General features: G+C 43.4%; 1 protein-coding gene across 2 annotated transcripts in view; it reads right to left on the bottom strand.

Moving 5' to 3' along the window:
* The window catches only part of LOC126475492 (uncharacterized), a 206,276-nt gene that overhangs the window by 169,387 nt on the left and 15,140 nt on the right, over positions 1–21,749 (bottom strand). Inside the window, exons 2-3 of one of the 2 annotated variants that reach the window (XM_050103397.1) lie at positions 14,946–15,023; positions 8,599–8,688 (exon numbers count right to left, since the gene is read on the bottom strand). In XM_050103397.1, the coding sequence (XP_049959354.1) occupies positions 8,599–8,688; positions 14,946–15,023 (168 nt within the window). Of the gene's footprint in view, positions 1–8,593; positions 8,689–14,945; positions 15,024–21,749 lie in introns of both variants that reach the window. The other variant, XM_050103398.1, reaches the window with a different exon arrangement.

Raw genomic sequence — 21,749 nt, forward strand, 5'->3', positions numbered from 1 at the left:
CCTGGAAGGTGCCGGGAAGGGGCATCCCGGGAGAGGCACCCTTGACCGGCAGACGCCGAAGGAGTGGGAAACTTCTCTGGCTGGGGAGGGGGAGCAGCGCCCAGAGGAGAAGGTGTGGGAGTCACAGGGGAGGGGGGGGAGGAGAGGGGTCCAGTATGGGGGTAAGGAAGGGGGAGGAAGGGGTGAAGATGTAACCAAGGCGTAACTAGATGTCATGGACACAGGGTGAAGACGTGTATATTTCTTACGGGCCTCTGTGTAGGTTAAACGATCGAGGGACTTATACTCCTGTATCTTCTTTTCCTTCTTATATACTGGGCAATCTGGTGAACGTGGAGAATGACTACCATGACAATTTACACACACAGGAGGGGGAACACAGGGACTCCCCTCATGGAGTGGACATCCACAGTCACCACAGAGAGGGGCCTGTGAGCAGCGGGAAGACATGTGTCCAAAACGCAAGCACTTAAAACACCTCATAGGAGGTGGGATGTGCGGCTTCACATCACATCGATAAACCATAATCTTAACTTTCTCAGGGAGGGTATCCCCCTCAAAGGCCAGGATAAAGGCACCAGTATCAATGCGATTGTCCTTAGGACCCTTCTGAACATGCCGAACAAAGTGAACACCCCACTGTACGAGATTGTCCCGAAGTTCCTCATCAGTTTGAAGGATGAGGTCCCTGTGAAAAATTACACCTTGTACCATATTTAGAGACTGGTGGGGGTAATGGACACAGGAATTGTGCCAAGATTGGTACAGGCACGAAGGGCCGCAGATTGGGCAGCTGAAGCAGTTTTGATCAGCAACGAACCCAACCGCATCTTGCTCAGGGAGTCCACTTCGCCAAACTTGTCTTCAATGTGTTCCATGAAGAATAAAGGTTTGGTATTGGTGAACATATCGCCATCAGTCCTGGTGCAAACCAGATAATGGGGAAAGGTTTCACCCTTAGCCGACGGGCCTGACCCTCTTCCCAGGGGGTAGCCATGGAAGGGACGGCCGAAGGGACAAGAGAAGCAGCACTTGAAGAATCAGTTCCATGCAGAGAGACGGCCGCAGAAGAATGGCCATAGTTCTGGACCCGTATGCATAGCGTCCGCCCTGATACCAGCCACTCCCATCAGGGGCTCTCCTCATGGGCGCCACCCAGCCACAGCAAGGGCTGTCTGTCACAGCGGCCATTGCCGGGAGTTCCAATGCTCCAAGATGACGAGCAACCACTCCAAGGCTTGCATGAGGAGGTCAAAGCTCAGATATCAGAAGTATGACCCCTGTGTGTTCAGGGGACTCAACCAAAAGGGTACATAGTGACTCCACCACACGGGCTGGCTACCATGCTGGCTATGCACCCTAGCATCAGACAACAATGTGAAAGAAAAGGTGGAATGTACTAGGAGGGCACACATCCGAGACACCAGGTAAGGTGCTCAAGGTGCTCTTCCCCAAATGGCTTATAGTACAGAAGAGAAATTTAGCAATGTAGGTCGAACCCCAGAGGGGGACCAGGCAGTGCGAAAAGGAGGAGGTGATTATGCAACAAAGCCAAATTGTAAAACCAACAGAACCAGGAGGATAGTGGGGGCAACATGAGCAAGGACACCAAGAGAGGGAAGGGAGCAAGGAGGTAAAAGGAGGTAAAAGGAGGTAAAAGGAGGTAAAAGGAGGTAAAAGGAGGTAAAAGGAGGTAAAAGGAGGTAAAAGGAGGTAAAAGGAGGTAAAAGGAGGTAAAAGGAGGTAAAAGGAGGTAAAAGGAGGTAAAAGGAGGTAAAAGGAGGTAAAAGGAGGGAAAAGGAGGGAAAAGGAGGGAAAAGGAGGGAAAAGGAGGGAAAAGGAGGGAAAAGGAGGGAAAAGGAGGGAAAAGGAGGGAAAAGGAGGGAAAAGGAGGGAAAAGGAGGGAAAAGGAGGGAAAAGGAGGGAAAAGGAGGGAAAAGGAGGGAAAAGGAGGGAAAAGGAGGGAAAAGGAGGGAAAAGGAGGGAAAAGGAGGGAAAAGGAGGGAAAAGGAGGGAAAAGGAGGGAAAAGGAGGGAAAAGGAGGGAAAAGGAGGGAAAAGGAGGGAAAAGGAGGGAAAAGGAGGGAAAAGGAGGGAAAAGGAGGGAAAAGGAGGGAAAAGGAGGGGAAGGGGAAGGAAATGCAGCCCTGGAAAGAAGGAAGGCTGCAATAGTTCGGGGCCCTGTGCTCGCCACGCACATATCCACAAAAGAGTTGTGGCCCCCCTGGTGGGTTAGGGATTATGAACCAGTACTGTTTGCAGATGACAGATCTATTGATTAAAGGGAATAAAGAAGAAAATCTTACTGTATATGCAAAAGATATTACAAAAGAAGTGTCTGAATGGTTTACCAGAAACAGGCTAATAGTTAATCCCTAAAAATGGTACTCATGAATTCCCACACAGAACAAAATAAAAACGCGGCACAACCTGTAATATGTATACAGGGTGGTCCATTGATTGTGACCAAGCCAAGTCTCATAAAATAAGCATCAAACAAAAAAACTACAAAGAACAAAACTTGTCTAGCTTGAAGAGGGAAACCAGATGGCACTGTGGTTGGCCCGCTAGATGGCACTGCCATATGTCAAACAGATATCAACTGCTTTTTCTTAAACATAAACCCCCATTTTTTATTACATATTCATGTAGTATGTAAAGAAATATGAATGTTTTAATTGGACCACTGTTTTCGCATTGTAATAGATGGCACTGTAATAGTCACAAACATATGGCTCACAATTTTAGACGAACAGTTGGTAACAGGTAAATACAGAACGTAGGTATGTTTGAACATTTTATTTCGGTTGTTCCAATGTGATACATGTACCTTTGTGAACTTATTTCTGAGAACGCATGCTGTTACAGCGTGATTACCAGTAAATACCACATTAATGCAATAAATGCTCAAAATGATGTCCATCAACCTCAATCCATTTGGCAATACGTGTAATGAAATTCCTCTCAACAGCGAGTAGTTCGCCTTCTGTAATGTTTGCACATGCATTGACAATGCGCTGACACACATTGTCAGGCGTTGTCCATGGATCACAATAGCAAATATCCTTCAACTTTCCCCACAGAAAGAAATCCGGGGACGTCAGATCTGGTGAACGTGCGGGCCATGGTATGGTGCTTCGACAACCAATCCACCTGTCATGAAATATGCTATTCAATACCACTTCAACTGCATGCAAGCTAGGTGCCGGACATCCATCATGTTGGAAGTACATCGCCATTCTCTCATGCAGTGAAACATCTTGTTGTAACATCGGTAGAACATTACATAGGAAATCAGCATACATTGCACCATTTACATTGCCATCACGCACCATACATTAACCCGCCAAGGTCGCTGATGTTCCACTTGTTGCAGCCATTGTGGATTTTCTGTTGCTCAGTAGTGCATATTATGTTGGTTTACGTTACTGCTGTTGGTGAATGACGCTTCGTCGCTAAATAGAATGTGTGCAAAAAAAATCTGTCATCATCCTGTAATTTCTCTTATGCCCAGTGGTAGAATTGAACACGACATTCAGAGTCATCACCATGCAATTCCTGGTGCATAGATATATGGTACGGGTGCAATCTATGTTGATGTAGCATTCTCGACACAGACGTTTTTGAGATTCCTGATTCTCAAGCAATTTGTCTGCTATGCTACTGATGTGCGGATTAGCTGTGACAGCAGCTAAAACACCTACTTGGGCATCATCATTTGTTGCAGGTCATGGTTGACATTTCACATGTGGCTGAACACTTCCTGTTTCCTCAAATAATGTAACTATCCGGCGAACGATCCGGACACTTTGATGATGTCGAGCAGCATACATAGCACATGCCCGTCGGGCATTTTGATCACAATAGCCATACATCAACACCATATCGACCTTTCCCGCAGTTGGTGAACGGTCCATTTTAACATGTGTAATGTATCACAAAGCAAATACTGTCCACACTGGTGGAATGTTACGAGATACCATGTAGTTATACGTTTGTGACTATTACAACGCCATTTATCACAAAGCGAAAAAAGTGGTCCAACCGAAACATTCATATTTCTTTACATACTACATGAATATGTAATAAAAAATGTGGGTTCCTATTTAAAAAATGCATTTGATATCCATTTGACCTATGGCAGTGCCATCTAGTGGGCTAACCATAGCATGATCTGGTTTCCCCCTTCAAGCTAGATGAGTTTCGTTCTTTGTAGTTTTTTCGTTTGATGCTTATTTTGCGAGATATTTGGCCCAGTCACTACCAACAGAACATCCTGTAGATAACCAAAAAATTAGTGCTGTCAATGAAACTACACTTCTTGGGATTCATATCAAGGAAAATCTTAAATGGGATACTCATATCACATCCCTAAATTCAAAACTAGCAAAAATGAACTATATAGTAAGAATTCTTGGCAAGAATACTAGTGCAGAAACAGTTAGGGCTGTATACTTTGCTCATATACATTCAATACTGAAGTATGGTATCATTTTCTGGGGAAATGTACACCAGGCCATAACAGTTTTCAGGAAACGAAAGTCAATTATAAGACTAATGAAACAAGTGAGCAGCAGAAAACCATGCATACCTTTCTTTAAAGATTTGAAGATCTAAAGATCTTACCCCTTCCCTGCATGCATATACTGGAAGTAATCACGCATGTCAAAAAAAGTATTCTGAGAAAAGAAAACCTTTTTCCTCAAAACAGAAGTGTCCATTATTACAGTACAAGGTCAGATAGTGACATACATGTTAATCACTGTAACACCACATTATGCCAAAAAGGCGTATATCATGCAGGAACAAAAATATACAACAGATTACCAAGACATATAAAATCTCTTCCTGAACTACAGAGCTTTAAAAAGTCTGTGACAGCCTACCTTCTGAAAAATTGCTACTATTCAATCTCTCAGTATCTTACGCAAAAAAATGTAATTTGTATCTTTAATTGTAGAAATTAGTTATAATTATACATTATTTAAAAGAAAATTTGTAATTATTAACTGTATAGATCCAATTTATTGTAAAAATTTTAAAAAAATGTATGTTTGATGTTTGAAAAACAAATAGATAAAAAGGGTTTTCTGTCCAATATCTTGTATACAATATAGGTAGTGTAAAAGAGATTGATATGGACAAATAAATACTTTACTATGACTATTATTATATTATTCTATTATAACTATTATTATTTCCCCATTTGGGAGAGCATTGAAACACAATTATCATGGCAGGTTTTTCATCTCTTTCTTCTCTGTTCCCAAAAACCTCTCATATATCTACTGTTTCTTCCTCCTCTGTTCTGTCCACTTCTTTCCTGGTTTCTTCTCTTTTGGTGTTTCATTGAATTTCTGTTTCCTGATTTTTTGTCTGTATTTTTCTATGTTTGTTATTTCTTATGTGGAGATATTTAGTTTCTTGAGGTCTTCCACAGTTTCCTTTGCCCAGTTAGTTTTCATCTTATTACTCATCCCATGTTAAAAATCATCTTGATCAGACTATTTTCATTCATCCTATAAATGTGCCCATAGAATTTAGCCCTCCTTTTTCTGATGATGTCTGTAACTGCCTCTGTCTGTTTGTACAGTTCTTTTGTCAGTCTTTTTATCCAGATCCCCCGTCTCTGAACTGGCCCATAGATCTTTCTCAGAATTTTCCTCTCTTGCTTTTCTATTTCCTTAATTGTCATTCTTCTCCTGATTATTGTCATTCTTCCCCTGATTACTGTCATTTTGAGGCACACAAGGCCTCTGGTAAGACAATTGTTTTGGAATGTCTTAATTTGCATTAACAGAAATACTTCTTTCATTGTAATGGTTCCATGTAGGTCTGTAAGCTTTTTGTAGCTTTGCAACTCTTTCTTCGTTGGCTGTCGAGTTTAGTCCTGTTTTCTGTATAATCTCTCCCTGGTATTTGAAACTTTCTACTTGTGCTATCTTTCCATACTTTGTTACCAATGGGTTTCTGTCTGTTGATTGTGTGTCCATGTACTCTGTTTTTTTCATACAGAATTTGTAGTCCTGTTCTAGCTGCAATTTCATGTAGTGTCTCTAGGGCTTCTTTTCTGTTATTTGTTATGATGGCTATATCATCAGCAAAGACCAAACATTTTATGTTGATGGTTCTATTTTTGTCTCTCCCCATCTTTACCCCATTTACTCCTTTGTCCCATGTCCTGATTAGTTTCTCTAAAGCTGCGTTAAATAAAATGGGTGACAGTCTGTCTCACCCTTGTCTTTATTTTGAACAGTTCTGAGGTCTCTCCCATGATTTATTGATGTTTGCTGGATTAGTTTTCTGATCTTGTTGGCTACCTTCATTTCTTCCAGTGTATTGAAAAGTGTTTCTCTGTATATGGAATCATAGGCCTTCTTGAGATCAACAAATGTTATTGTGGTGTTTCTGAACTTTCTCATTGTTAATATTTTTCTCAGACACCAGATCTGTTCACTGCACAAAAAATTATCCTATTTTGCAGCAAACACTGGATAAAGTGTGTCAAATACCTATAATGAATTAGTGTCAGTAAAACTGTTCATCAGGTCTCAAAAGTATTTTGAACTAGTGTAAAGAATGGCAGCTTGTTTTAAATGTTCAGAAATTTAAAATTGTGCTCTTCACAAAAGGACAGGAAATTGGTATACTTTGACTAAAGCAGCAGTGAGTCAACTGGAATCATTCATCTTGGGCCAACAGTGGGTGTAACAATTTGTAGGGGGTATGAAATGGACTGACGACTTATGCTCAGTGGTAGGAAAGACAGATGGCAGACTTTAGTTCACTGACAAGATACTGTGAAACTGTAGTCATTCTAGAAGGGAGACTTCTAGATCACTTGTTTGTCCCATCTTAGACTACTGCACAAATGTGTGGGATTCATATGAAATAAGACTAACAGGCAATATTGAAAATATACAAAGACAAGCAGCAGAATTGAACACAGGTTCATATGACTACAGAAACATGAGTCAAAATTTCTGAGAATCTGAAATGGCAGACAAGGATCAATAAAAACCATCCTGTGAAGGTCTACTTACAAAGTTCCAAGAACTAGCTGAAAGTGATGAATCTAGGAATAAATTCCTATTACCTATGTATTGCTCCCATAATGAGCACAAAGACAAGATTAGACTAATTACAGCACATACAGAGACATCTAAGACATCATTCTTCCCCAACTCCATATGCAAATGGAACAGAAAGAAGGCATAGTAAGTGGTACGATAGGAATTAGCATCTGCATACTGGTATACGTCACAGCGGCTTGCAGAATATAGATGAAAATTTGTAAGTTAAAAGCAGAATCTGGTATTCTTAATCGAAAAGTAAACAGTATATCAAAAAACACAAACACTTTCCTTTCTGAAACTGAGTTACTACTACTTTTATCTGTTGAGAAGGCTGTGCTGAATTATAAGACTGTTTCACCAATATGATCTACAGAAATGACAGTAAGTAGCACCCTTGATTAAGGGAAGACCTGACTGATTAAGAACATTTTCCGAGTTTGTGCTTATTGAGTGCTAGCAGAGAGAATAAGAAGAGTGTAGGCTCCAGGTATGTTTTCTAACTACAAGCAAAACCCTCAGTTCACTTTTACTTAAAGTTGACATACTGTCACTTCTTAAAATTATGATTTCCCTTCACAACGTTCTCTAATACCAAATTACATCTTCAATTGTACTGTTTAGTATAAACTTCTGAGTCATAAAAAATGTTTGGCATATAATTTTAACAGTTCTATATACACCATACTACATTTAGTACTAAATGTCATAGTAAATTTTTGGTAGAATGTAAATACTTTTTTAATAAAGGAAACCACTCACCAAAAAGCAGAAGCAGTGAGTCATCAATAGGTGCACACACACAAAAGGCAGGATACTTGCCCACCTTTGTGGTAATCTTTACCAAGCTGGATTAAGAAAAACTGGTTAGTCCAGCTGGAACCTAGCAAGTTTTCTTTGTCTAGAATGTGTCTGTCAATGACTTAGCACTTCTGCGTTTTGGTGAGAGGTCTCTTTTAATCCACAAGATAACACTAACTTTCTATGCCAATTATCAGTTTTAGTATTTGTTTCCTTGTTTAGTTCCTAATTAGAGAGATTAAAAATGATACTTTACTCATATTTTGAAATTCAGTAAATACTTATTGGTAATTATCAAATAGTATTTATTACTTTTGCATTATTTGAGCAGGGACTTGTGGCTATTTTTTTTAACCAACCTGCCCCTCTCCTTTTTCTACCCACCCTTGTTTCTACAATCCTATTTCACTGAAGTTAATTTTTGTCTCGTTTACATTCCTAACAATCTTTCTCCTTATCTTTCACTTGTGGGCTAACCTCAAACTCTTGAGAGAGAGAGAGAGAGAGAGAGAGAGAGAGAGAGAGAGAGAGAGAGAGAGAGAGACCTCTTCCCAATTCAGCTTTGAGCTATGTGGAAATGGAATATAAGTTTGTAATTAATTTTACAAAAAGCTATTGAATGAAGAATGAATACATATCTACCTGGCTGTACAACATGCACTGATTATTCCATAAATTAATCAAATATTAAAACGAATTGATGGACTGGAAGATTGTTACCTTACACTTGAATGATGTCTTGATCCAATTCCCCATTCACTTAGTTCATTCAAAATGTCGTCACACTTGTCTCCAGGCTCCAAAGTAAATGTAGCCTTTAAAAAGATTTCTTTTGTTACGAGCACAGTAACAGACATAATGCACACTTACCAAAGAAAATTTTGTCACAGATGCTACATTTAGAATCATTATATGCTAGTTGTTACTTACATTCAAATCAGTTAGTCAACCAAATCCAAATGCAGAATTCCCCAGAAGGTATATTATGACAAATTATTAATTACACCTAGACTGCTTGTGATGACTGTTGCCTTTGCATATCAACCACCAATTTGAAACTACTGTAAAATACTTCTGTAAAACAGAACTTTTTTTATTGAGTTCCAATACTAACCCAACTGACCAGGAATTCAAAGTAATGTCCTACCACAAAGGGGTGTGGTTCCTTTTTTCTTTCAGCTGTGTAGGCAGATTGGTTTCAGCAGTTTGGAAAAAGCATTTTGTTGATGTCTGAGGCAATGCTACTCAATATGCTCTCCAAATACTATGGGAACTACCATCTAAAACATAGTCTATGATAAACTCATGTGTGTTCCTTCTACCCACTAAAAAGAAAAGTCAAGAGCAACTATGTATATTAGGAAACTGGATTTAGCTGTAATGTAGAATGAAGGCTTTCACAGCTGGATGACATAAATAAATCTAAGCACCATGTTGTGGTAGAACACACACATAAAAAACAGTAATTATGCAAGCTTTCAGAGGCTGTGGCTCCTCCTTGCACAGTAAGTGTTGAAGGGGAAGGAAGAGGGGTGTAGGTAAAGGACTGAAGAGATCTAGGAACACGAGTAGATTTTGGGAAAGTAACGCAGAACTCTGGGTCAGGAGAGACTCACCAGATGGGATGAGAAGGAAAGACTGATTATAGGTGACTGCACTGGATGAGATTAGAAAACCTGAGAGCGCAATACGGAAGACAGTGGTTACTGCTAATACATTCATTCATGAGTTAATAAGAGTGAAAAGCTCAGTGCACTGTACATAACAGGGGAGGGGGGGGGGGGGGGGGGGAGAAAAGGGCAAAAAATAGAAAGGTGAGAAAATGAAAGATGTAGGAAACTAAAATGGAGTGAAGAAAGCAGTAGTTACTCTGATAGGGAAGAAATTAACGAAAATTAAGCCCAGGTGGGTGGCAAGAACCAAGGACATGTTGCAGTGCTAGTTCCCACCTGTAGAGTACTGAGAAACTGGAATCTTGGGGGAAGAATTCATATGGTGTGTGTGGTGAAACAGACACTGAGGTCATGTCTATTGTGTGTTGCCAGAATAGACTCTGTCTAAACCCATTCATCCTAACTGATAATTTGGTGGTAGTCATGCTGACATAAAAGGCCAAACAGTGTTTAAACAACAGCTGGTATATGATGTGTTGTTTCACAGGTGGCTCTTCCTTTGATAGTATATGTTTTGCCAGTACGGCGCTGGTCTAGGTGGTGGTAGGAGGGTGCATAGGGCAAGTCTTTAAGCAAGAACAGTCACAGGGGCAGGAGGCATAGCTTAGGAAGATGGGGTCTAATAAGCATATTTCAGAGATTTGGGGGTGGGGGTGGGGTGTTTTTTGAAGGGATCAGCAGTACCAGTTTGGGTTGTGATAGCCTGGAAAATATGCTTTTGACCAAGGCTGGTGGGGTAATTATGTCTTCTGAAGGCTGAGGTGAGAATGGAGGTGTATTGCCATAATGAGTCTGCATCAGAACAAATACATTTGCCTCTAATGCCAAGGCTGTATGGGAGGGAATATTTGCCATAAAAGGATGGCAACTGTCGAAATGAAAGTACTATTGTATGTTAGTAGGTTTAATGTGGACAGAAGTGTGCAGCTGCCCTTCCATGAGGATGTGATCAACATCAAGGAAAGCGGCACAGGATTTGAAATAGGACCATGTGGAATTTAACTGGGGGAAGGTATTTAGAGATTTAATGAGTTTTAACAGGTCAGCTTCACCATAAGTCTATATGGCAAAGATGTCATCAGTGTATCTCAACCAACCCAGAGAATGAAGACTTATGGATCCTAAGAAAGCCCCCTCCAAGTGACCCATGAGAAGATTGACACAGGAAGGAGCCGTCCTTGTTCCCATGGCCATACACCTGATCTGTACAACAACTACTTCATCTTTGATGGGCAAACGTACAAACAAATCAGGGGTATAGAAATGGGAACCAGGATGGCTCCTTCCTAGGCAAATCTTTTCAGCGGTCACTTGGAGGGGGCCTTCCTGGGATCCATAAGTCTTCATCCCCTACCCTGCCCTACAGATCCTACCCCTGTGACCATCCCCAATGCAAGACTTGCCCTCTGCACCCTCGTAGAATCTGTGAACTTCCTTGCGAAAACCCATTATTCTTGTTCCTGAAACTGTTGTTCTTTCCCCATAGGCTGACAATCTCTCATTATGAAGAAATGTGCTAGCAAAGTATTTCATGTGATGGTCCATCATGAGAATTTTCTTATGATTGGCAGTGTGACAGTATCATATCTGGATGTTAGGTCAATCAACAACTCTCCAGTAGATTGACTGGTAAGTAATGTGAAATGTAGAAAATCTTAATATACTGTTTGTCATTAATATAGCAACATTACACCCAGATGTTACAAAATGTAATAATTGCCACTTCCTAAGCACAAAACAGTTATCCAAACAAACAATGCCCTTTGATATGAATGGGAAATATCACAATACGGAACATTTTATGCAAACCAAAAACTTGAGCATAACAAAAACAGTCAGTTCAGATCACAGTTACAATTATTTAGTTAGTTGGTTGGTTGTTTGAGGTTAAAGGGACCAAACAGCATGGTCATCAGTCCCTTGTTTCAAATGTGGCCCATTCCGCTAGTGTGACATCTCAGGAAAGTCAGAACAATAAAAGGGAAAAGGCTAAAAACGTAAAGGGGGCAGTCATGTTGCCAATGGTAAAAACAAAAGGAGGGAAGTCAGCAAGAGAACGAACCCAACGCTATGCTGAAGCAGCAGAGGCAAGACCACCTGTGACTTAAAAGGTGCAACTGCTAGAATGTAAAAGTACATATGGGAAAATGAGACTAACCAATCGTTAAAAAAAAAAAAAAAGGGTAAAAACAGAGTAAAAGGGGAAGAAAAGAGGATCTCTGTCAGGGAGATGAGTCAGGAATTTCCAAACACGGCTTACAGTGGGAGATACCCCAACACTCACTGCCCTCCTCCAACACCAGAGAGATTAAAAACCTTAAAACTGAGAATAAAAACCACTTTCCTAGAGGAAACCAAGAACCAGAGAGACCATCAGCAACATCAAAGGTAAAGTGTGGGGGAGTCTGTACTTAGCACGCAGAGCCAAAAGAAGGTGGCATTCAACCAAAATGTGATACTGACTGGAAGGCTCCACAACCACAAAGTGAAGGTGGCTCATCACGCAAAAGAAAACCATGGGTCAGCCTGGTATGGCCAGTGCAGAGATGACACAGTGTGGTCGAGTCCTTTTGGGAGAGGCGAAAGGAAGAACGCCACGGGCCTGATGTCACCTTAATCGCATGAAGTTTATTAGACAGGGGAGTAGCCTCCCAAGAATTGGCCCATGACTGTGCGAAGTGGGATTTGACAGACGCACGCACGCAGGCACAGTCAGACGCACGCACGCACGCAGGCACAGTCAGACGCACGCACGCACGCAGGCACAGTCAGACGCACGCACGCACGCAGGCACAGTCAGACGCACGCGCGCGCGCGCAGGCACAGTCAGACGCACGCGCGCGCGCGCAGGCACAGACAGACGCACGCGCGCGCGCGCAGGCACAGACAGACGCACGCGCGCGCGCGCAGGCACAGACAGACGCACGCGCGCGCGCGCAGGCACAGACAGACGCACGCGCGCGCGCGCGCAGGCACAGACAGACGCACGCGCGCGCGCACGCAGGCACAGACAGACGCACGCGCGCGCGCACGCAGGCACAGACAGACGCACGCGCGCGCGCACGCAGGCACAGACAGACGCACGCGCGCGCGCACGCAGGCACAGACAGACGCACGCGCGCGCGCACGCAGGCACAGACAGACGCACGCGCGCGCGCACGCAGGCACAGACAGACGCGCGCGCGAGCGCGCGCGCGCGCGCGCGCGCGCGCGCGCGCGCGTGCGTGCGTGCGTGCGTGCGTGCGTGCGTGCGTGCGTGCGTGCGTGCGTGCGTGCGTCTGTCTGTCTGTGCCTGCGTGCGTGCGCGCTTGCGTCTGTCTGTCTGTGCCTGCGTGCGCGCGCGCGTGCGTCTGTCTGTCTGTGCCTGCGTGCGCGCGCGCGTGCGTCTGTCTGTCTGGGCCTGCGTGCGCGCGCGCGTGCGTCTGTCTGTCTGTGCCTGCGTGCGCGCGCGCGTGCGTCTGTCTGTCTGGGCCTGCGTGCGCGCGCGCGTGCGTCTGTCTGTCTGTGCCTGCGTGCGCGCGCGCGCGCGTGCGTCTGTCTGTCTGTGCCTGCGTGCGCGCGCGCGCGCGTGCGTCTGTCTGTCTGTCTGTGCCTGCGTGCGCGCGCGCGCGCGTGCGTCTGTCTGTCTGTGCCTGCGTGCGCGCGCGCGTGCGTCTGTCTGTGCCTGCGTGCGCGCGCGCGTGCGTCTGTCTGTGCCTGCGTGCGCGCGCGCGTGCGTCTGTCTGTGCCTGCGTGCGCGCGCGCGTGCGTCTGTCTGTGCCTGCGTGCGCGCGCGCGTGCGTCTGTCTGTGCGCGCGTGCGTCTGTCTGTGCCTGCGTGCGCGCGCGCGTGCGTCTGTCTGTGCCTGCGTGCGCGCGCGCGTGCGTCTGTCTGTGCCTGCGTGCGCGCGCGCGTGCGTCTGTCTGTGCCTGCGTGCGCGCGCGCGTGCGTCTGTCTGTGCCTGCGTGCGCGCGCGCGTGCGTCTGTCTGTGCCTGCGTGCGCGCGCGCGTGCGTCTGTCTGTGCCTGCGTGCGCGCGCGCGTGCGTCTGTCTGTGCCTGCGTGCGCGCGCGCGTGCGTCTGTCTGTGCCTGCGTGCGCGCGCGCGTGCGCGCGCGCGCGTGTGCGTCTGTCTGTGCCTGCGTGCACGCACGCACGCACGCACGCAGGCACAGACAGACGCACGCACACACGCAGGCACAGACAGACGCACGCACGCACGCAGGCACAGACAGACGCACGCACGCACGCACGCACGCAGGCACAGACAGACGCACGCACGCAGGCACAGACAGACGCACGCACGCACGCACGCACGCAGGCACAGACAGACGCACGCACGCACGCACGCACGCAGGCACAGACAGACACACGCACACACGCACGCACGCAGGCACAGACAGACGCACGCTCACAGGCACAGACAGACGCACGCTCACAGGCACAGACAGACGCACGCTCACAGGCACAGACAGACGCACGCTCACAGGCACAGACAGACGCACGCTCACAGGCACAGACAGACGCACGCTCACAGGCACAGACAGACGCACGCTCACAGGCACAGACAGACGCACGCTCACAGGCACAGACAGACGCACGCTCACAGGCACAGACAGACGCACGCTCACAGGCACAGACAGACGCACGCTCACAGGCACAGACAGACGCACGCTCACAGGCACAGACAGACGCACGCTCACAGGCACAGACAGACACACGCACACAGGCACAGACAGACACACGCACACAGGCACAGACAGACACACGCACACATGAACAACACTGGAAGAAAATAGTATAAGGAGGTAAAACAAAATAGTAGATTTATGTGGCTGGCTGACCACAAGGAAAAAAAAAGGAGGAGCCAGCCACTCTGCAACACACTAAAACCTCCAGCCTAAAAGTTTAGGTCAGAGTGCTGCATCAATTACTTCTATGGCTAATTGCTGTACAGAACAGGATATAGGGTGTCTTTTTCCAATATTCATGGGAGTCTATTTTCTGAGAACAGCATAATTCTTTAGAGATCTCTTCTGTTGCTTTCTCTCTAACGTGATTTATTACACTCTAGTATCATCTGTAAAAAGTATCAAATCTGATTGTTGAATATTGCATGGAAGGTCATTCACATTTGCAAGGAATAGGGGAAGACCCAAAACTGAACCCTGTGGGACTCACTTTGTGATGCCCTCATTCCATGAGACACTCGACATATTCAGAATTTAATACAGGGTAGAGGTATAATGTTTGGTATTCAGAAATTTTGTCACCTACTACTTTCCCCTTGTTAGTCAAATACTGATGGTGAAAATTTCTTAATTTAGTATCAGCATTGTTTCCCATGGTATATTAAATGTGTGGACCACTTCTAATATTACAATTACATTACATCAATGAACAACTAAGTATGTCATCTCACCTGTTTGTAGTTTCCACCCTGGCATTCAGACCAAGCACAAGTATAAATGTGCTTTGTCTCTATCAAATCTTCCACAACCTGGAGGAGTAAATTTTTAATTTTACTACTGTAAGAAGGCACTTACTGACATAATTTACGTTTACTAATAAAATTTATGTGAAGGAAGAAGTTGGAGAGTTCAGGTACTTAATGCATTGAAACATTGGTCAGGGGTGTGAAAATAAAATTTTCAGGGATCAAATAAATTGCAGAAGGTCTTCAGTTGTATTTATTTATTTATTTATTTATTTATTTATTCATTCATTCACACTAGACCAGTTAATAAGGTTTTACATTTGTCAACATGTACATTATATATCAATATTTCATATATAAAAATATGTATGAATATATGGTATAATGCACTTTCATTTCAGAAAAATTAAGTTCAAGGTGGAGCAACCACCATTCATAACTTTCCTGATTTATTGGCATTGTTTTACCTAAGTGAAAGCAGGAATGAATACACAATTGTATGAAGAATTATCATCAGAAAGTGCTCCACCACCAGCAGCAGCAGCAGCATTGGAAAAATTACAAGAAGCAGAAGCAGCAGCAGCAGCAGCAGCAGCAGAAGAAGAAGAAGAAGAAGAAGAAGAAGAAGAAGAAGACAACTACAATAATTACAGGGCAAAACTATGTACCAGAAGGACCTATAATGTTAACACTTGAATCACAATTTGCTGTAGTGAGGAACTCACTTCCAAACTAAAAAAGGTGCAAAGACACCAGCATAGAGTAGGCTTACATCACCAGCAATAGGAAAGAAGGAGAGAAAAATAAAAGACAGCCAAAGGGTGAGAAATATCTCTACATCCTGGTACAAATACAAATACTGTACGTTTATGTCATGTTCTGTAGCTCTGTGTAGGATAACTTTCAGCAATGAAGAGCAAACCAAGGTCTGTATTAATGAAGTGTATCAGCTCTTAGAAAGTGTATTAATAATTAAACTACTGTCCAACTAGTCTAAACTATTTACACTTGTTCAAATTAAGTTTAACATAGCATAATTGTCAGGACAGCTACTATTTTGAACAAGTTACTGCTTCCTTTTCATTTGTCAGAGTGACAGCAAACATAGCACTCCTCAACAAAAAATAAATACAGTTGATTTAGACTTACACAGATGGCAATATTTGTAACAGTCAAAGAAAGTTTTAAGAATGCAGCCCCTGCGGTGGTACAGATGACTGGTTATTGCAAGGTATGCTTTGTGGTTTCCTTATGGAATAGAAAACTGAAGTTATCGGTTTGAGTAAGAATTTTATTGCAAAAACTGAGTGAGGTACTGGTCTAAAAATTAAAGTTCTAAGGAGTGATAATTGTCTGGAGTTTATGAATACTGGCTTGGGTACTCTATTTTTTTTTTTTTTTTTAACAAAAATGGCATAACCCATCAAAGAAGCACTGTGTACACACCACATCAAAATGGAAGAGCTGAAAGGGATGTGTGCGTCCTGGTTGAAGCTGCTCATTCAATAATTTCAGGAATGCCCCAACATTACTGGCTGAAGCAGTTAACATGGCAGTTTTTGTACTATATCATACTGATCCAAGTCCTGTGGAAGGTAAAAACTTCTCCTGAAGATTTTTATGCAGATAATTACCCATAGTAGATTTGAAAATATTTGGAACTCTTATGTCTGTCCCTGTACCCAAAGAAAACGAGAAACTAGACCCAAAAAGCAAGATAGGGGTTATGATGATGTGAAGGGGTACACAATATTTATACCGTTCACAAAGAACACTGAGGTACATCATTTTCCTGTCACCAGCAGTATCTGAAAGGGATACTATAACTGATGATCATGTAGCATTTGTTGTGATAAAGATAACACAGATAAAGCTTGAGATTCACAACAGAGAGAAGAAATGAGGACAGAGGTTGTGGAAGAAAATATGTCAGCCTAGAGAAGAACAAGAAATCAATGAAGACAGTGAAACCAGACATTTCTTTTGAGGATGCAGAGGAGGTTGTCATTTTTTATGCCAAGAAGACATACAATATTAGACCCAGGAGGAAAATTCAACACCCAAATTACTTGGAGGATAGTAAGTTGGGCCTGTTGACAGCAGTGAATTGTGAGAATCCCAGCACCTACACTGAAGCAATCTCTTTTAGTGAAGCTAAAAACTGAAAAGATGCCATAACAAGAGAGCTGCAAGGCCTGGATGAAAACAACACATGGGATTATGTAAGCAAGCCAAATGATTGATGTTATTGACACAAAGTGGGTTTTTAGGCAAAAAGAGATGAAAAAGTTAATGTTTTTTCTCATAAAGCTGATTTTGTAGCAAAAGATTTCCAAAAGATCTTGTCGTATTCAGAGATATACAGTCCAGTAGTAGACTTAATTTCAGTGAGACTGTTCCTGGTTTTTTGTAATGAGAATAACTTTCCCATCTATCAACTGGATGTTTGTAGTGCATTTCTTTATGGAGAGATAGTTGGAGACTTTCATGTCAAATTAGCTACTGGATGTTGCAGTAAAATGAAGTGTAAGATTTGCAAACTTAGAAAGGCTCTGTACAGTTTAAAGGACTTGCCCAAAAACTGTAATGCTAAATTTCACACAGTGATAACTGGCTTAGGATTCGTAACAAGTTATTTTGAGTATGGCTTGGATGTAAAGACAGAAAATAACAATGAAGCATACATACGTTTTTACACTGATGATCTGCTGATAGCTTCAACTTCCCAGAATGAAATTGACAATTTGAAGCGGTTACTGAGTGGTAACTTTAAAATTAAAGATTTGAATATGATTATGAACTATTTGGGAATGAATACTGTTCAAAATTTAAGGGAGGGTACTATTACTATTTGCCAAAGCACCTCTTTTAAAAAAATGTTGAAAAATTTTTATATGTTTGAGTTAAATTATGTTTCAACCCCCGCAGAGGAATTTTTTGATCACAGTATGTTAAAAAGAGAAAGACCTGAAAATGAAAACATTGTGAAAAGTTGCAGAAAATTAATAGGGCCACTGTTGTATGATAGTTTCCAGACCAGATATTTGCATGGCTGCAAGTATTCTAAGCAAGTACCAATCATGCGCATATCTGGATTTATGGGATGCTTTAAAACATGTCTTGCATTACATTAAGGAAACCCTAAAACAGTGTTATACGCTAGGGATGAAAAGTGTACTGATCCTATAATTGGTTATGTGGACTCTGATTGGGCTGATTGTCTTATGGAGTACACTAAGTCCGCAAGTGGTTATCTTTTCAAAATTTTGGGTTGTAGTTTTTCATGGGCATCTAAGAAGCAATCCACTGTCAGTCTGTCATCAACAGAATCTGAACTTGTACCCTTAAGCATGGCATTTAGTGAAGCCTATTGGCTCAGTAATTTGCATCAAAGTCTTTCTGGCAGTCAAAAAGCTGTTGCATTTTATGAACACATTATGTTGGTAATAAGCCTTTGCAAGAACCCACAGTCCCATTATAAACTAAAGCACATAGATGTGAAAATTTTGTTTATAAGAGAGAAAGTTTTATGAAAAATGTTATGTTAAAGCACATTAGCACAAATGACCAACAAGCTGATGTTCTAACAATGCCACCAGGTAAAATAAAATTTAGTAGCATCTTAGAACTTACTTACAGCTCGTAATTTGTTTTTGTAACACTGGTAATTAACACTAAGGGAGGGTGTTAATAGAACAATGTAAATGTCATCTCAAAGAAGCAATACTGTTTTTCTTTGATTTGTGTGTCTTCCATTCTTTAGAAGCTTTGGCTTTCGCTGTTCATTCTGTGTGTGTGTGTGTGTGTGTGTGTGTGTGTGTGTGTGTGTGTGTGTGTGTGTGTGTGTGTGTGTGTGTCATTGTTTGCCATTAGTTGTAAGCTGTTGCACATTAAAATAAACTCTGCACAAACAGGCTTATTTTCATGCATTATTGCTGTACCTGATAACATTACTGTTAGCTACACAAGGTTAAACAAGATTTTTAATGATAAAATCTTACTGTAATATTATTTGAAATGTTTATTTTGTAAATATTTCCATTATATCTCTTGATGTTACAAGTACATTGATGTCATTGATCTCTCACACTTCAGTGACAACAAAAGGAAAAAATTAACTCGGGAGTTTGGATCTGAACATAGAGTGTAAAAATTCGAACCCTTGCTCTTAGCCATTACACTTCCAACTCGCTTCATGTAACAACACGAGTTAACTAATGGAACAGCATCAAAACTGACTGTCACTTCCTAGGAAACTTGAAGCCCCAAGAATGAAGGGAAGGCAACAAACCCTAAAAGGAACAAAAGAGGACAAGAAAACAACAGAGAGACAGTAGAAACAGAAGAGAGTAAAACAGGAAAACAGATTACAGTAGCTGGCCAACCACAAGAATAAAAAGGGAAAGCCAGCCACTCTGCAACACATTAAAACCTCCACCCTAAAAGCACTAGGGTGGAGGACACAGAGATGAAGGACATGCTTTAAAACCTACATAGAAGTAAAAAACCTACTCTCATGGATAAAACGTAAAACTAAAGCTGCTGTGGAGGCATTGTTGCCCAACACCAAAGACAGAGTGCCGGGAAAGTTAAATGCCTACCACAGAGCGGCTAAAAGTGGGCAGTCCAGCAAGAGGTGGATGACTGTCATTTGGGAGCCACAGCAACACCTCGCAACGGTGGAGGTAACCATGTGTTAGCCACGTATGGCCAATGTGGAGGCGGCAGAGGACAACTGATTCCCTGCGAGAGGACTGCATGGAAGACCTCCACATATTCATAGTCTCCTTAATGACACACAGTTTGTTGTTCATACTTTTATGCCATTTCGTCTCCCAAAGCCAGGAAAACCTGTGATGTAAGACAGAATGCAGGTTTGCTTCAGAGATGCCTATCTCCAGAAGCTGTTTCCGCATCGCCTGTTTGGCCAGCCTGTCGGCAAGTTCATTCCTGGGGTTTCTGGCATGTCCTGGGGTCCACACAAACACCACGGAATGGTAGGACTGTTCCAGGGCATAGATGGATCCCTGAATGGACACTACCAAAGGGTGCTGAGGGTAGCACTGGTCGATAGTTTGTAGGCTTCTCAATGAGTCAGTACATAGGAGAAATGACTTGCCAGGGCATGAGCAGATGTACTCAAGAGCATGAGATATGGCTGCCAGCTCTGCAGTGAAAACACTGCAGCCAACTAGCAAGGAGTGCTGCTCAATATGTCCTTCATGAATATATGCGAAGCCTACATGACCATTAGCCATTGAGCTGTCGGTGTAAACTACTCCAGAGCTCCGGAACACATCAAGAATCGAGGAAGTGAGAGCGGAGGGCAGCGGGGTTAATGGAGTCCTCAGGGCCATGCAAAAGGTCCAGATGCAGCTGTGGCAGAGGCATACACCATGGAGGCGTACATGAATGGACCGCAAGTAGAGGTGGTAAAGGGAATGGCTCCAGTTCAGAGAGAAGGGATCGCATGCAAACCGCAATCGTTAGCCCCGATCTGGGCCACCAATGTGGGAGATGGACTGCTGGGGGTGGGAAAAGGAGAGGTTAATTCGGATGCTCAGGGGAACTATGAATGTGTACTATGTAACTGGTGAGCATTTGCGCACGTGTGATCTGCAGTGGAGAGACACCAGTCTCCACCAGTATGCTGGCCACTGGACTCGTCCTGAAAGATCCTGTCGCTAATTGAACCCCACAGTGGTGCACAGGGTGGAGTAAATGCAATGCTGAAGGTGCTGCCAAACCATTAACCACACTCCCATAGTCAATTCAGCATTGGACAAGGGCTCTGTAGAGCTGCAGCAGCGTACAGCAACCTGCACCCCAATTGGTGTTGCTCAGGCAATAGAGGGCATTGAGGTGCTGCCAGCATTTCTGCTTAAGCTGACGAAGATAAGGGAGCCAAGTCAATTGAGTGTCAAAAACCAGTCCTAGGAATTGATATGTCTCCACTACAGTGAGTGGATCATCATTAAGGTAAACTGCGGCTTCCAGGTGAATGGTAGAACGGCAACAGAAGTGCATGTCACAACTTTGCGGCTGAAAACAGGAAACCGTGGGCTACAGCCCATGACTGCAACTTGTGGATGGCTCCCTGGAGGCACTGCTCAGCAACAACAGTGCTGGAGCAGCAGTATGAAAAGCAGAAGTCATCTGCGTACAGAAAAGGTGAGACAGAGGGACCGATAGCCTCTGTTAGACAGTTAATGGCCACTAAAAATAGAGAGACCCTCAATACAAGGCCCTGCAGGACTCCATTCTCCTTGATATGGATGGAACGATGGAAGTCACCAACTTTGACACAGAAAGTACAGAGTGACTGGAAGTTTTGGATAAAAATTGGGAGTGGTCCTCGGAGACCCCGCTCATACAATGTGGCAAGGACACGATTACGCCAAGTCGTGTCATATGCTTTACGTAATTAAAAAAGACAGCAATCAGGTGTTGCTGTCTGGAAAAGACTGTTTGAATGGCAGACTAGATGGACACAAGATTATCAGTGGTAGAGCGACCTGACAGAAGCCACCCTGACATCGACCCAGCAAGCCACATGACTCCAGGACCCGACCCGACCCAACCCAACCCAACCGCCAACATACCGTACGTTCCAGCAGCTTACAAAGAACGCTGGTGAGGATGAAGGGCCGATGGCTATCCACATCAAGGCGTTTTTTACTGGGTTTGAGCACCAGAATGATGGTGCTCTCCCATCATTGTGATGGAAAGATGCCATAGCACCAGATCCGGTTGAAGATGATAAGAAGATGTCACTTGTAGTCAGATGAG

The sequence above is a fragment of the Schistocerca serialis genome, chromosome 4, assembly GCF_023864345.2.
Source record: "Schistocerca serialis cubense isolate TAMUIC-IGC-003099 chromosome 4, iqSchSeri2.2, whole genome shotgun sequence".
In the NCBI taxonomy this organism is placed as follows: domain Eukaryota; kingdom Metazoa; phylum Arthropoda; class Insecta; order Orthoptera; family Acrididae; genus Schistocerca; species Schistocerca serialis.